The sequence below is a fragment of the Manis javanica genome, chromosome 5 (genome assembly GCF_040802235.1).
Source record: "Manis javanica isolate MJ-LG chromosome 5, MJ_LKY, whole genome shotgun sequence".
NCBI classification, from domain to species: domain Eukaryota; kingdom Metazoa; phylum Chordata; class Mammalia; order Pholidota; family Manidae; genus Manis; species Manis javanica.
In genome coordinates this window covers 149,259,047-149,273,070 of record NC_133160.1, presented here as the reverse complement: position 1 = coordinate 149,273,070, position 14,024 = coordinate 149,259,047, and the positions used below count along the sequence as shown (strand labels likewise).

The following is a 14,024-nucleotide window of genomic DNA, read 5'->3' as shown; positions in this document are numbered from 1 at the left end:
CTCTAGTGAAAACTCAAAATGGATTTGTCTTTCAGCCTCCCACTCCTGAAGCGCGATAAGACCTACACTTTTCGTTACATACAAGTTTTGTGAGTGATGTTATGCAAATAGAGCATATTAATGCAGGAGAAAGTCTGCTTTTATTCTGAAATTTTACCTATGAATATTAAAATCCAACTTCAGAGTAATATATCATAAATGACCCCAAGTGAAATTATTGCTAAACTAAATCATGCTAAAATTATTTTTTTTACAGTGTTATCTGGATGAGAGGATATGATATTAGAGTCTGATGACTGATACCCCTCTTGATTAATTATCCAGAGTTTAAACAGCGTTTTGCCTATAGGGCTATAAAAGCATGCTTATCTGTGTGTATGCTGGTGTGTGGCTTATGTGGATTTGAGTTTGATGTGATTTTTAAGAATTAACCTTTTAGAGTATTTTTTAAATAAGTATAAACATTTTTGGATGAATTGCAATGCTAATGAATATACATTGAAGGCAATTATGTTTGAGATGCTTTGCACAAAAGTAAAAATTAAGTTAAAAATACTATAATAATACAAACACACATGCACACACACACACACACCCCTAAGGAAGATGGATTAATTTAAGGGTTTTACTATGTGTGCAATTACATTTGATGATATTATATAATTTTCTTTCATTTTAAAAAGTACTATCTCACTATAAACAACATATATACTACTAAGTCTATTTTTTGAATGTCAGCTATATTAATAGAAAAGACTTTGTGTCAATGACTTTAAAATCACTTTTTAATGTAATTTTCTGTTTTTTGAGTTTAAGGGGATCCGACACTTTTAAAGTAAGAAAGCGATAGATAATAAACATAACTATATATGACCAACACATATCGGTTACTTTTTGGGACACATACATGTCACGAATAAGTTAGCAGGTGAGCTTGATAAGAAACTAGAAAGTTAACTGAGGAACATTTCCCAAAGAAGTCTTTTATTTTTAACCATGTTTTCAGTCTTGTCAACAGCAAGCACCATGATAATATAACTGATTTTTCCTGATTTTATATGTGACTGACACTTGAAATTCAGAGTTTTTTATAGCCATTTGTCATCTGTTAGCTGTGATTCATGTTAGGCCTGATCTATAGGTAATGACAGAAGGAGATGTGATTCACTTTGGGTGATCCAAATGTAGCAGCTGACATTTGAGTTAAGAGTTTTGTTGGGTCCAAGTTTTAGACTACTATCTAGGCATAAAGTGCAATTGTATTGCTTGAATTCTGGTAATTTTATCTTCAATATTAATGGATCATTCTGACATAAATAGAATTGGAATTGAAACCTGTCAACTATTCATTTGTCACATTTAATTGGAATCCAGGTAATCTGCAGTGTTTTGCTTGGTTAGGTTTTAATCAGGATTTGTATTGGATTTTCCATGAAAATACCATTTTGGATGCTGTCCTAGTCCCTAATTATTATTACCTCAGATATTTTCCGTGAGTTTTAACCTATGTGAAACAATGCAATTGTAACTAATTATTTGGATTAACATTTATTGTAAATTTTAGAAGATAATTTCCAGGGCAAAACATAATATTCCAATGTCATGATGCAAACTGAGTATAGGTTGGGACAGCTAATGATAAAAATAAGTCATCAAAAATGCCGTTGTAAAGAAATACCAAAAACATAGGAAAATTTAAGAAGATAGGCAGTGTAATGTGCTTTGTTTACAAAAGCTCTTATCTGCCTTCTAGATTTTAGCATAATAAAGAGGGCTGTGGAATTTTTTTTTTATAACAAACTTTGCCCTATATAATCCACATTAAAGCCAAATGGTGTATGAAGTTCTATTCTCTTATTATCTTAGGAAAAAGAATACACTGTAAGAATAAACATAATGTCTTGGAACCTGAATGGAATCATTTGAATGAGTCCCACCATTTTGATAATTCCAAATCTGAAGTATTTATTGCACAGGTCTCAGCAAGTAATAATGGAAATAATATCATTTAAAAAATATTTTAAGAAATCCCTTATGAATTTTACATTTATTCATGAACAAGTTCACCAGTGTATTTTCTCTTTGCCCTTCATTCATTACTACCAATTATTTCATGTTGCTCCTTTGATAAGATTGGGGAAATTGGTTTTTATTATTTCATGAAAATACATTTAGCAAAATAAAATATTTTGAAATACGAAGTTCACGGTAGGAAGTTGAGTAATGATAAAATATTTGATAGTGAAAATGTTAAATTAATTGAAACCTACTGTAATGAATTGGAAATTCAAGTGAAATCCAAATATTATTCTTAAAAGCAACATCTCATTAAAGGCACATATTGTTTACACAAGAGCTTGCCCTTAACTATGTGAGGCTCTTCAGACTTTCTCTTGTCATGGTATTTAAGTGACTCTTTAAGTCTCTGATCAGTATTTATCTTGGTCCCTGCCTCTGCGCCATGAGTCTTCTTCCAAGGTCTACCCCTGAATCATCTTTACAAAGGCAGCTTATCTTTGCTATGCATCATTTAATCATATACCGTGTTTAACAACTCAAATAAAGAAGTCACCCTATTTGACCTTTATTCCCAATTTTACCATATGATCGGGTAGATGACTTACTCCTTTTTGGTCTGCTTGTGATCATCTGTAAGGTATCTGACAAAATTAACTCTAGAATCACATCTAGACCCAACAATCTGTGATTCTCGACTTCTATCCGATTTTTCTTTTATCTTTTACTCTCCAGAACAGAAAGAGAACTGTGGGTCTCTTAGAGAGAGATGGTGAGTGAATTTGATAATATGTTTTAAGGTGGACAGGACGGAAGTAACTCCAGGGCCTTCCTCACAACCCACATATTTGCATTCTAATGGTAGATAATGTGTATATGACCTAAATCCAAGAAGTGGATTGAGTTAAATGGTGTAATTTCTGGCCAGGTGGATAGAAAGATTGGCACCACAGTGGGCCACTGTTGGAGATAGTTTTGGAATCACACTATGCAAGAACCATTTGTAGATCCGATTTGGCCCTGGATACAATGCCCTCTAAAAACATTAATTATGATTAAGTGATCTCACAATATTTACTTTCTTCCTTGACAATGTAAGCTTTGGTCAGAGCAAAAGTGAACAAAAGGTAGAAAACAGTATGTTTTCCTCTAGGTAAACTTACAAATAACATAACAGAAATAAACTAAAATAGGAAAATAGCAGCTGATCCAAAAGGCAGGTTTTAAAAAGTTAAGTGAGGTCAGAAATTTGGTCACTCTAAATGCCTAATTAATTGTATGCTTCCAGGTTTCCTCAGGTATTTAAAAAATAATTTTTATTTTTACATGCCAATACTTTTGAGCTCCCAAATACTGAACTTCCTTACTCTTTCAGACATATAAGATAGACTAAGCTTAATTATTGTTTTACTCAATTCTCTTCAATCTACATGTTTTAAATAGTGTGTCCATTGTCCTTGAGGGTTAAAATGTGGTATGGAACCCTGTGAACCTACAGTTTGCTGTGAACCCATTTTGGGTCTGCCATGGACTTTTCACATGGCTTTCAGAAATAAACGATAGCATATTTGAAATATCATTTGGGAATGAAGCACTGTTTTTATATGACCAAGAGAAATGAGAATGGAGACTAAACTCATATTTATGTGCTGGATAAAGGACCCTCACTCTCTCTCCTCTTCTCCCACCCACCCAGTTTTCACCAGTCTTCTGTAAGGCACCATCATCTATCTAGTCACTGTTGTTCTCTGCTGTTTTCATTTAGATTGAATTAAGCAGCAAGGCTGCCTCTTCCCTCTCCAAAGATGCTCACATACTTGTTAATGGCATAAACATAATACCTCAAAACAAATGCCCAGCATTTTTTTTTTATTTTCTGTAGGAAGAGACTAATATACTTTGGAAGGCGCTCATGTTCATGGTTCCGCATTTCACCATTTGCTCACATTTGCTAGTGTCATACTGTATTTTCTACTTTTTTCCAAGTATCCCCAAGTCTGCATGCCCCCATCTGGAGGGCCCTATTCACCCCTACTTCTTCATAGTGGTGATGGAGACAGATTATAGAGATTATAGAGACCCAAAGCAGCATTTCGGGCAATCAAGATGTGTGCTACAGCAGCTTTCCAGTAAAATGAGCAGCACAATCTGAAAGAATCTAAAGAAGATATTGTCCTAGAGAAGAGTCAGTGTTGTGGATAGAAAGTAGGGGCTTGCAAAACAGGCTTTGAAATCTATTGACAACAGTTTGAATCCTGGTTTCTTCTCTTACTAGCAGTATAATTTTCTGATTTCTCTTAGCCTCACTTCCTTCATTAATAAATCATAGGTTGGTGGGAGAAACTGAGATAATAGCACCTAATAATTTATAAATAAATGGGAGTGGCAATAACTTCATTCTATTAAGTGATGATAAAATTATTTACCACTATTATTTAAATAGTACTGATAAATAATTATGATGATTATTAATTTAAGGTAGATTTGACATAGCACAGTGGCTTAATCAGAAAAGCATCTTAAAATGTTTAGTTTCACAATGATAGCATTCTAAAATGACTGGTAAGAACAATATTCTCACCTCAAATACTTCTCCATCAGTTTCTGATTTTTGTCGGGCACCAAGGGGTAGCACCCAGGCGCAGTAATGTTTAAAGATACCAAGGACCTAAAATGAGAGGAAGGAAGGATTCTATTTTCTAGGATCACATCGACCCAACTCTGTGCTCTTTGTTATTCAAGGTGGAGAGAAGCCCTTGTTGTCTTCCTACATTCTTTTTTTTTTCTTTTTAAATTAATGTTTTTACATTTTGTACTTAGGATTCCAGTTGAATGCCTATTCTTCAGGTGTATATTTCCCTTTGAACTCCTGCAAAGTATTCACATTGACAGGAAAACGAGCTGAGAAGAGTGCTCGATTAATATGGTTACTGAACTCTCAGTATTTATAATTAACACTGATAAAATTTGTGGCCACGTGACCCTTTTTCTTCTAATTTGGTCCTTTAAAACTAGATCACTATGCTGAACCCTCATGATACTGGAGGAGGGAACGAGCTCTCATCACATCTTAAAGTGACTTCGGAGGTCAGTTATTGAGTGTGTTGTCTCCAGACTCTCAAAGCGTTTGCTTCTCTGAATTTTATAGCTAATGCATGCTATGTTTATCTCCTTACTTAGTTATGGTACTGACCCCATATTTCCTGCATTTTTTTTTGCTTATAGATTGTGTACACCTCCATTCTTCCTCTGATATTTTTTTCTAGAGTTATGTATAAAAACTTGCTGTTGCTGAAATATGAAAATACTTACACATCTTCGATGTGATAAAGGGACTCTGGAACGTGGCTCTCAGAGTGTAGTTAGCACTCAACCTCCGAGGTTAACCCACTGAGTGAGAGACTGCTTCGCCTCGCTGTTCCTCTTCTAGGGTAAAACACTGTCCGTTGTTACCTCTTCTATTGCAGGTAACTTTTGTTAAGAAAAGCATTCTCATCTTAAATATGGCAAAGCAGAATAATATCCTTCCCATCTCTTCTTAATGAGGTAATTACATGGTGACAAAGCTATACTTATTAATTTGGATTCAACAAACATGCGTTGAAAATGAAGTTGGACCAAGGTTTTATAAGGAAGCCGAAGTGAAGGAGAAAGGGCACCTGCCTTCATGGTGAAAGCCCTTCTATTGGGGAGATACAACCTTGATTCCAGCAAATTCACTAAAATGTTAAAAGGAGGAAGCTCTGTAGAGACATTCAGAGTGGCATGAAGTGCAGAGGAGGAAGAGGAAAATTAATGCAGATGAAACTATTTTAAATGCACTTATTGAAATGGTTGCATTTTATAAATAACATGCTAGGCTGGAAGGCCTTGGAATGTTATGTACATTGCATTCTCTCTTTTTATCTACCTATCTTCCACATTGTTTAGAAGTAATTATTAAAAGGATCTGGAAGCTTCATGTTAAACCAAATAAAGTCAAATCATTTGATTTAGTGCTTTACTATTCTGTGTCTTCCTTCTTTTTCTTTTTTTAGTACTAAATATAATTAGTTTAAAAACCCCAGAATTTATCACTGATGAAATTGGCAGTAGACAATAAATCCAGGTCTAAAATACAGAAAAGATAAATTTTATGTCTCTGTCCTCTCCCTGCTCATAAATACGGACAATTAATAAAAATATATTTATTTTCAAAAGCCTCTCAAACTTAATGAGAGCCTGTAAATAATCTTTTGAAGTTATTATTTCTTTTCAGAAGACCAGTTGTATTACTCATATTGAATAGATGATTGGATTACAGTAGAGTAGATTGGATTAGATTAAGTTCATTTGTTTAAAAAAACAATTAGTTCCTTGATTTTTACAATAAAAATTGCTTTTGTAATTGCTATCTGAAGGTTAAAGTTAAGTTTATGGGTATTTGTCTTTATGTTACATTGCATTTCTATCTGAAACATAAGTGATAGGTTGCCTTGTTTTAAATGACTGTTTCTGATAAGTTTTGAATAATTTATGCAGGTCATTATCTAATTTGCCTTCTCATTACTGTCCAGAAAATATAATTACAAATTAATTACAAAATGAGAAAATATTTGAAATGTATGCAAGTTTAAGTGAAATTTAAATTTAAATGAAAATTTTAAACAGATTTTCAACTGCTAAACTATGTTAATCTCAAAAGAAACCAATTTTTGATACTGTTTGCTCAAATGAAATCTGTGATAAATGCTATAAAATACTTGGTAATAACAAGATAGAACAGTGTTCTGCTGTTTTAAAAAGCATGTGCTCTTTCATTTGTATTGCAAAATATATTTTTTGATTTTATTTCTGCTCTGAAATGCTCACCATCTACATCAGTGAGGTTCTTGGGGGGCCCACATATGATCTGAAAGGGCTATGCTTCCCTGAGGTTGCATTCCTATGAGCCACAGTGCCCTATACTGAATTATACACATTGTTTCTTCAGTGTAAGGCTGTATTTCCCCAACTCAGCCTTTGTAGCAAAAGGTCAATAGCAGCTATAGCTGGAACTTTATACAGTGAATAGGGAATTTGGAGTATTGTGAGAATGCATTAAGTTCAATGACCATTTGTTGAGCACTTACTCTGAAAATTCCCATGAAGGACTCAGAGGTGAATGAGACATGCTCTCTGTCTTCAAAGCATGTGAATATTGTGCTGGAGAATGACATGTACAGAATTAGATCTTTCAAAGTAAAGGCATGGGAGGCTCTATATGGAGAGATTAATTGCTACCAGAACCAGAGGAGGATATGAGTTGGAGATATGAAAAACCATAGCCAAATTTTGAAGGATAGGTAAGTAGGGATTTGATAAGCAGAAATATGGCTAAGGTTATAGACAATAATGAGTGATACAAATGATACCACCTAAGAAGATGGTGAAACAGTAGTGCTATTTGTCAACCTGGGAAAATGGAAGAATAGCTTGTTTCTAGGAAAATGAGTCTGATTAAGATATATGGATTTAAGGTACCTTTGAGAAATTCAGGTGACATATAGCAGCCTATTTAAAATGTACATCTGAAATGGGAGTATAAATAAATAGCAGAAATATAAATTTAGGAGTCATCAGAACCCTGGTTGATTATGAAATCTTGAGAATATATGAGTACATCAATTAAGCATAAGACACCAGAGAAGACGTAATACCCAACACAGAATCTGAAAAGATACTGAAAATAAAATAATGGAGAAGTAAGTTTCAGTGAGGGTTACTGAGGATTTTTTTTAAAGCAAAAGCAGGCAAAACTGTGTCAGGATAGAGGAAAGTTTAGAATTAGCGAAACAGCAGCTCTCAAATGTCCAGTGACGCAGCGATGAAAGTAAAGTATGCCCACCAACAGGCAGACCTTGCTTAATGAAGAAAGAGCTCTAGAAGACCCAGCTGGGAGATACATTGTTTCTCCCATTACACTGTGAGCTGTTTGAGGATACCACCTTTGCCTTGTTCAACATAGTGTGGTACGTCTGAAATAATCCCTACACACAGGTATCGAAAAACATTGTTGAAGTGAGGTATATGGACTAGGGGAAACGATATTGCTAGAGGTCCGATAGAAGTGGGACGCTGGAGATAGCAGAAGACCGGAAATGCAGTGCAGACATACTGAGAATTTCTTTCTCAGGTCAACAAGTTCACTACAATGTCACTCTTAGAGGCAGGACATGGGTGCATCCCTTGGCCCCAATCTTAATGAACTTCTAATCGTCTTCTACTTTCATTGTTCAGGATTTTGTTTTTTAATTTTCTTAAAGTACTACGGAGTTTGAAATTTCTATATAATAACTGATGCTATCTTTCCTTGAGTGATATAATAATCACTCTTTTAAATGAGTTTTGGCCTTTAATATGACCTTTATGTTTTATTTTATCCTGGGCCACCATTTGTCCATCTCATTGGCTTGAAATTTAAATAACATTTCTGACTAATTGCATTTTTAGTGAGATCCAATAATTGATAACATTGTCTTGGTTATCATCAAAACATTTTATTTTGTGACTATAGGATTCTTGACACTGTAATAATGTTATCAGTTGTTAGTAATACTATGCAAATAGGTATGTTTCAAAACAGAAAATAATGAAAATAGAATTTGAGTGAGAAATAAATTCAAATAATATAGCACAAGGGTGGTCCAGTTCCAGTCTATTGTATATTTGAATGACACCACAAAAATGTAATGTCAAAATGTCAAAGATGCTTACCACAGCTAGCATGCCATGCAAGGAAAGAAGTGCCTCCAAAATATTATGTGCAAAGATTTTCCTAGTAATTATTTGCCAAGTAAATGTCACCTTTGATGTTGTTTTTATGTAAGGAGAATAGCCATCAGTGTCACATAAATTTATTCTCCTTTCTCTGTGTTCATTGTTGCTTAGTAGGAATTATGAATAGGGTCTATATTGATAAACTTGTCTCCCAGCCCAAGATAATCTAACCAATCTCTACATAATAATTTCCAAAAAAATACTGCAGCTCCTATTTAGTCATACATACATGTATCTGATTCATTAGAATACCTAGAAAATTTTTGGCCTGCAAATGCACTCTCCATTTTACTGAAGAACCAAATAGAGTGTATGAAAATGTGGTTTGTGCCTGAAGGCTACCTGTCTGGTTACCAAGTGGCCTCTAGGAAGTACATGGACACTTATTTCTTAATCCAAAAATCACAATTTTATCAGTGCACAGAACTGTACAGATCCAAGACCAATTCTCAACAATATTACAAGATCCTCATCTCAAACTAGAATATCAGTTTATAACTTCTGAACAGGAGAATTTTATCCCTTTCAAGAAATAGGAAAGTCCCTGTTTTCTATCCAAGGCAATACTCCTTATTTTTATAGAGACCTGAGCAAAATCAGCGTACCTCTTAAAAGACAGCCTGATAAAGATGGAATCAGCAAGAGGGTTCCATCCAGACCCAGCGAGGCCAGATGAGGTCGGCTGGAACAAGAACACCACTGACTGAAAGCACATCCTGGAAGACGGATTGCCGGGGCTCCCTGAATCCACAGCCTTTCAGTCCCTGGCACCAGCCATGACCCTGTGTCTCTAGCTTGTGTTCCTTGTTGGTATTTGGGTTCTCTTCATTTTGGATCATCTCTGAAGGATTTTGCAAATTTTTCATTAAAATATGTAAATGCCTTTCTCAGTATCAGCTTCGGGCATGGTGATAGAGCCAGACTTCTTTTCCCTCCTTGCTTCTGGCCCATTCTGTAAGGTGTCTTGGCATTATCTAAACATTCAACCAGTTATCCATCAATTTTGTTGTTTACTGGGAAGAGTTTCATGCTGTAGCTCTTGAGTATGTGGTGCCTGACACTCAAAATTTGAGTGCCAGACACTCAAAATGTCTGTGTACCAGACATTTCCCAGGCTGATATGTCATTCTTAACATTATAATTTATATAGTCGTAATTTCTCTGATAATTCTCACCTAAGATAAACTCAGTCTTCAATGATAGAAACACTTGGGGAAATTGAGTTTTAGGGCCCAATCCTTATTCTCTCCCTTCACTTTGGTAGAGACGTTGTTAACCATACATCACCCTTGAACAGGTGATTGGAAGCAAGGTGTTCACACAGAACCATATTTTATCAGTGTTTCCCCGTAAGCTTACTGCCCTTTATTCAGTGTGATCAATTGTATTCAGCATTCACTAGTTCTTTGAGAATTCAATTTTGAGAGACACTTCTAGTTTCCTGGACAACACGGGTTCATCTCTTTCTCCCAGAACAATGAAGATCTAAAATCTAATTCTTGCCTATTTCAGCCCCAGACCGTTTTTCGCCTCTTTTGTGAAATCAAACCCACATGCTTTTCTTCTGCAGCCCATGTCTGAGTATTATCTATGCCCCTAGGGATTGAGTAGCTATTAAATTAGTTCTATCAATTGTCCATGGGTTTAGAGGTCCCCATGTGTGTTTTCCTTAAGTAGCCACATTTTATTTCAGAGCACAAAGTACAGGACATCTGACTTGATTACTTAGCCTTTGGTATTTTTCTTAAGATTTCAAAAATAGCATTACTCTGCCATACCCTAATGGAAAGTTTGGAGTTCTCTGATAGTCATGTCACTTCTGAAGGAGGATTAGAGAACTGGCCCACAGATTGACTCTGAAGGTTCATATTTTTTCTTTATTTTGTCTATTCTAATAAACTTACTCCTTCGCTTCTCCCACTTCACCTTCCCAGGCACATTTTCTCCCTTACAATACCTTGTCTATAACATTTTGAGGTTCAAGTAATTCATTTTCTTTACCAAAAGACTCTGTAAGTCATTTTGGACTATCAGTTTTCTGTATGCCTTTTGGGTACTTGTTTGAAAAGTCTGATCTGTAAGTTTTCAGTTTCAAAATGTCCTTCTTAAATTTATATTCTGCTGTGTTCTAGGATATAATATAATGTGTACATTTGCTGATGCCCAAGTTAGTTCAAGCTTCATCATATTTTCAGGAAGGGGACCTGAATAATCCCAGGTACTCTATAACTCACTTACAAAATAGGGATAATATTATAATAATTATAATAATTACCATCTTCTTTAAAAGGCTGTCATGCAGTTATACAAGAACATACATTTTCTTAGTTTTCATTTAATAAAACTATATTAACTGGCTATATGCTATGTTCACATATTTATAGATACTTTAAAGATTCTTTGGGTTCTACAGTTTTTTGCACATTCAATCAGACTCACTGTGTTCATAATATTTATTACACATGTGATTGCTTTCATACCTACAGAAATGTTCTCTGGCCTCACAGTTTGCTACAAAGAGTGGTTTCTTAGTCCCTTTTGGGTTCCCTTTTGATTGTCAAGGCTCAGAGCACATGGCTCTCTATATACTAATAATAAGTGCTGATATTTATAACAGATATAATTCTGAGAAAACCACAAAGAAAACATATTAAAAATTTCACATTATTTTCTGCAGATATTTGACTTCTGCCTTTAGGAGACCTACATATTTTTTTCTGGATTTATTGTTAAAGAGTAGTAAATGACTGAAACCAGTAGCTTACAGAGATAGTCATCAAATAATTATTAAAGATCATTCAGTACCCAGTAGCAAAGCAGCTCCTAAAAGGCTGAGATTACAGACAGCTCTCAAATATTAATAGCAGTAAGAAAAGCCTTGTAAAAATGATCACCAATCACAGAGTATGGATCGATTCTGCCAATTAGGCACCGATTCATAGTACTTATTAATTTCTCTACTTAAACTGCTAATTAAGCTAAATACATTATAATTGTAGAAATCAACTTTTTGGGAGTATTTGAGATAATTTTCACAACACAGTGCAAAACACCCCAATTGAAGGGATCCTAACTAGAAGAATTCATCATGAAGTCAGACACAAAGGAATTGTAGACCTTGAAATTCCCTCTCACACATAGCTACACAAAGGGAGAAATGCCAGAAAAGAAAAATCTTCCATACAGTGAATAGTCTTCTATCAAAAAGGTACTATAATGATGAAATAGGGTCCTTATTAAGTAACTAAAAATAAATGATAAAAGGGTAAGGAAAAATTCAAATAATAAACTAATACTTTCATGGTGCATTAGAACTAACCTGAATATAAAGCAAATAATGTTCATTTGCTTTGTAGTATCACTCTGAGAAAGGTAAAATTATCTGCATTTTCTAGGTGAAACTGGGGAGAATATATGTAAAAATATGGTTAATAACTGCTAATACTACATATTCAACTCATAGTAGGTGTTGTTATTTGTTAATCTTGCTTTATTGCTATTAGCTCCAAAGGGCTACATTTGCATCATGACATTCAAAGCTCAGGAAAACCTGCTGTAGTCATGATAATTACTTTTATTTTAAAAACATATTTGAGTAGGAAAAATTTACTTTTTATTTTCTCCTTAATAGAAGCACTGATTTATTATGTAGTTTTGAGTAAATCACTGATCTGGCTGCCTCATTGTCTAAGGCAGGCAATAATCCATTCCTACTTTGCAGGGACGTTAAGGGAATTCCTCTTTTTATTTATGTGAGTTCTAAAACAAAATGCAGTTTTTTATAACCTGTACAAACAATATTTTATCTCATCATTAAGAATAAATTTAATTTGTAGTCTGAAATAAAGGTTGATACCTGGGATCATAAGTGAAGTAGCCGAGTGTTTGTATCATAAAAATCAGGAAGAGGCTAATAGTTGTTTTCATTTTTGTTTTTTCTTCGAATGATAAGATAATAGACTCAATATCATGAGCTGCCTAATGAAATACAGTATACCCCAAGTAGGGTAAGGATTATTAAAGGTGCTTTATTCACTGGTTACATTTAATAGTTATATTTCTTATGCCTGTATTAATTGGGAATTCCGTCTACACACACACACACACACACACACACACACACACAGGATAATGCTTACTCATAAGAAAATACAGCATTAGGAGCCTGCTCCTGCAGTTGGTCCCAGGACTCCCAAAGATTGTGGAAACAAAGCAATTAACTTTTTAATTATGCAAACCATTCAGTAAAGCAAGCACTGAAAGATGTTTAAACAGCTTATTTAATACTTTTAATATTGTCTCAGTAATATTGGAAATTTCAAAATAAGCAAAAAAGTAAGTTAAATGTATAAACTCTTAGTGGTTTTTCTTTCAAAATTTTCTCTCTGATAAATATAGGAAAGAAACACTTCCATACCCATATTGCTATCTTCAAAACTATTGTACTTTGTTAAATAATATGTTTTTATAGTCTGTGATCAACTTTGGAAATATCTTAGCAATTTCAAAAATTGGGTACACATATTTTTGACTGCAACACAAACCCCCTGCCTCTCTAAGAAATATTTATTTTAATTATGCCGATCAGTTGATATTAATTATTGAACTTGCTCAAATTTGCTTAAGAATAAGAAGATAAAGAATTAAAATAAATTGGAAAAGAATTTTGAAATCACTGCCATAAACAAGTTAAAGTGTATATATATCATCTGCACAGAAGAATTTCCAAGTCCTTTATTCTCAAGTATATTTTATTAAATCTTTTTGTAGTCAGGGAAAATATGCCTTACAAAGGTTGATTGATGGCTCACTTGGTGCTAGCATTTAAGATATTGTAAATCGTCTTTCCTACTAATAAAAAGATAGTTTTATTAGTTTGACATATGGATCACTTCATGAATTTAGGAACACACACACAGACAAGATGATGAATATTTCAGTGTGGAATTAAGTAAAAATATCTGTTTTCATTGAGAATGTGGCATGTTTTGTTTGCCAGTAATTGACCTAGTCATTAAGCAACCAAAAGCCCCCATCTGCCCCTGCTGCTCATTTGTAATTATCATCTACATTTTAGCACCAGTGCTAAGGCCTTCATTTCCTTCCTTAAGAAGTCAGGGCATTTCTGAAGTGATTAAGGCAATTCTTTCACCTCAGTAAAGGAAAAAAGAACAGAAAATGTAACACAGCTATATGGAGAGAGGCCTGCC

At 34.3% G+C, this 14,024-nt stretch overlaps 1 protein-coding gene across 9 annotated transcripts in view; it reads left to right on the top strand.

Annotated features, from left to right (window-relative positions):
- The window catches only part of PCDH7 (protocadherin 7), a 404,329-nt gene that overhangs the window by 197,870 nt on the left and 192,435 nt on the right, over nucleotides 1-14,024 (top strand). The window contains exon 3 of one of the 9 annotated variants that reach the window (XM_073237755.1): nucleotides 36-6,330. The exons of the other annotated variants lie outside the window; for them this stretch is intronic. Within the exon in view, the coding sequence (XP_073093856.1) occupies nucleotides 36-49 (14 nt within the window). The 3' untranslated portion in view covers nucleotides 50-6,330. Of the gene's footprint in view, nucleotides 1-35; nucleotides 6,331-14,024 lie in introns of those variants that run through there. 9 annotated transcript variants of the gene reach the window in all.